This window comes from Amphimedon queenslandica, unplaced genomic scaffold, assembly GCF_000090795.2.
Source record: "Amphimedon queenslandica unplaced genomic scaffold, v1.1 AMPQUscaffold_11828, whole genome shotgun sequence".
Classification (NCBI taxonomy): domain Eukaryota; kingdom Metazoa; phylum Porifera; class Demospongiae; order Haplosclerida; family Niphatidae; genus Amphimedon; species Amphimedon queenslandica.
Window position 1 is genome coordinate 10,505 of NW_003547932.1, and position 1,856 is coordinate 12,360.

Consider the following 1,856-nt stretch of genomic DNA (forward strand, 5'->3'; position numbering starts at 1 on the left):
GGATTGTATAAGGTAAAGTATGACTGTAGTAGCTAGTGGGAGTATTATTTCTTTACCATAACATATAGGCCTTTAAGTAGGATAAACATGAGTATAGGAAAGTAAAGGATGGGGTCCAAACAAACTATTATATACCTGTACTCAGAATTACATTAAAAAGAATTGCGTGTAACATTTTAACTAAACAAAAGTAACTTACAATTATATTGACTTTAATAGATGCAATGGTGTACATATGCGAGAGAGACCAAGAGCACAGGCTGGTAGTGATGGGAAATGTTGGTATTGCCCAACTTGCAAAACTACAAGGTCCATCAGGCATGGAAGCTTTTTTAGCCAATCCAAGATAGCATTACAAAAATGGATGATTCTGATGCTATGGTGGTCAAGGGAGTACCCTGTCACGGATGCATCAAGAGAAGCTGAAGTGAATCCTGACACTGCGGTAGATGTCTATGGATGGTTAAGAGATGTTTGTTCCACCAAATTGATCTCAGTACCTATTGTTTTAGGAGGACCAGGCAAAGTGGTCCAAATAGATGAGTCCTTGTTTCGTCACAAACCTAAAGTAACATAACTACCCGTAACATTAATGTATTTAATTACTTTTTATTATAGCATCATAGAGGACGAGCAACTAGACAGGAGTTGTGGGTCTTTGGGATGGTGGACACATCATTCCAACCGTCACTAGGTTTCATGCAACTGGTACCAAATAGACAGGCAGCAACTCTATATCCCATAATTCAAGCACATGTAGCTAATGGTACCACAGTTTACTCCGACGAATGGAGTGCTTATCGGCAGGTTGCTTCTTTACCACAAGTTGCTGCCCATCAAATGGTTAATCACTCAGTCAATTTTGTAGATCCAGCTACTGGTGTGCATACCCAAAACATCGAGTCTTACTGGAGTAGAGCAAAACGGAAGCTGAAAAGAATGAAAGGATGTCATGCAGAGCAGTTGCCATCATATCTAGATGAATTTATGTGGCGTGAAAGATATGGTCCTAGTGCTAGAGATGTTTGGTTCAACATAATGCATCACATAAGTGAACAGTACCCAGTGTGAGGACTTTGATCATTAATTTAATATTAATTGAGGACTCTGATCATTTATTTAAGAAGTGTTCTAAATTGTTTCTAGTTTCAGAACTCTATTTATTAGGAAGTCAATGATGTGGCTATAGAGCTGTTGCACGGATGTAATCAACGGGGTAGGCGAGGCTTCCTGTCGGCCATCTTGAGTGGCAAAAATGTACACGCAACGAATGGAGGAATGGAAACAAACTGCGATTTTTCATCAAAGAGATATCATACTTCACTGCAGAATATTATAGAGACTTCTTTACTCAATATCTTCATCTCCTACCTTGCATTAGCCTGGAATGTCAACTGCAGAATTTATTTAAATTTTTTTCTCCATTCCCCCATTCATTCTTAGCCTTCTTGCCACCCAACATGGCGGACAATTTAGCTCAATTTTAGCCACACCCTCCCGTTGATTACTTCCGTGCAACAGCTCTATGAGTTGTTGTCATGAGTAATTTTTTTTTGTTTCTGTAATAATTCATGAGCTAAATTATGACACATAATATTAAACATATAACTAACATGATCTCTGCTTTTCTCGAGGAACCTTGTTTCATCACTAAGTGACTAAATAGCTGTTTTCTTCTCCGTTTTTGTCAAGGCGTTTTTTCTGCTGTTTCGGCGGCCATTTTATTTTGCCACACCCACCAGAGTGATCATAGTTAGAGGGCGTGGTGACCACGCCCCTGAGTGCCATTTCGTGAGGGTGGCGAATATTGGGATTGATCCAAACTATCTTACAAAAGTTTTTAGCTACTTTTTATA

At 39.1% G+C, this 1,856-nt stretch overlaps 1 protein-coding gene across 1 annotated transcript; it reads left to right on the top strand.

Annotated features, from left to right (window-relative positions):
• The first annotated feature begins 216 nt into the window (after positions 1-216).
• Positions 217-1,159, top strand: LOC109588828 (uncharacterized). The gene is made up of 2 exons (XM_020004944.1): positions 217-568; positions 619-1,159. The coding sequence occupies exons 1-2, from the start codon at positions 236-238 to the stop codon at positions 1,069-1,071; spliced, it is 786 nt and encodes a 261-aa protein (XP_019860503.1). The 5' UTR covers positions 217-235; the 3' UTR covers positions 1,072-1,159.
• Positions 1,160-1,856: the final 697 nt, after the last annotated feature.

Excerpts from the sequence above, each read along its gene's own strand:
- LOC109588828 (XM_020004944.1), top strand. The coding sequence starts at position 236 with ATGCGAGAGAGACCAAGAGCACAGGCTGGTAGTGATGGGAAATGTTGG. Across the intron at positions 569-618 it reads TGTTTCGTCACAAACCTAAA|CATCATAGAGGACGAGCAAC; the intron begins GTAACATAACTA and ends TTTTTATTATAG.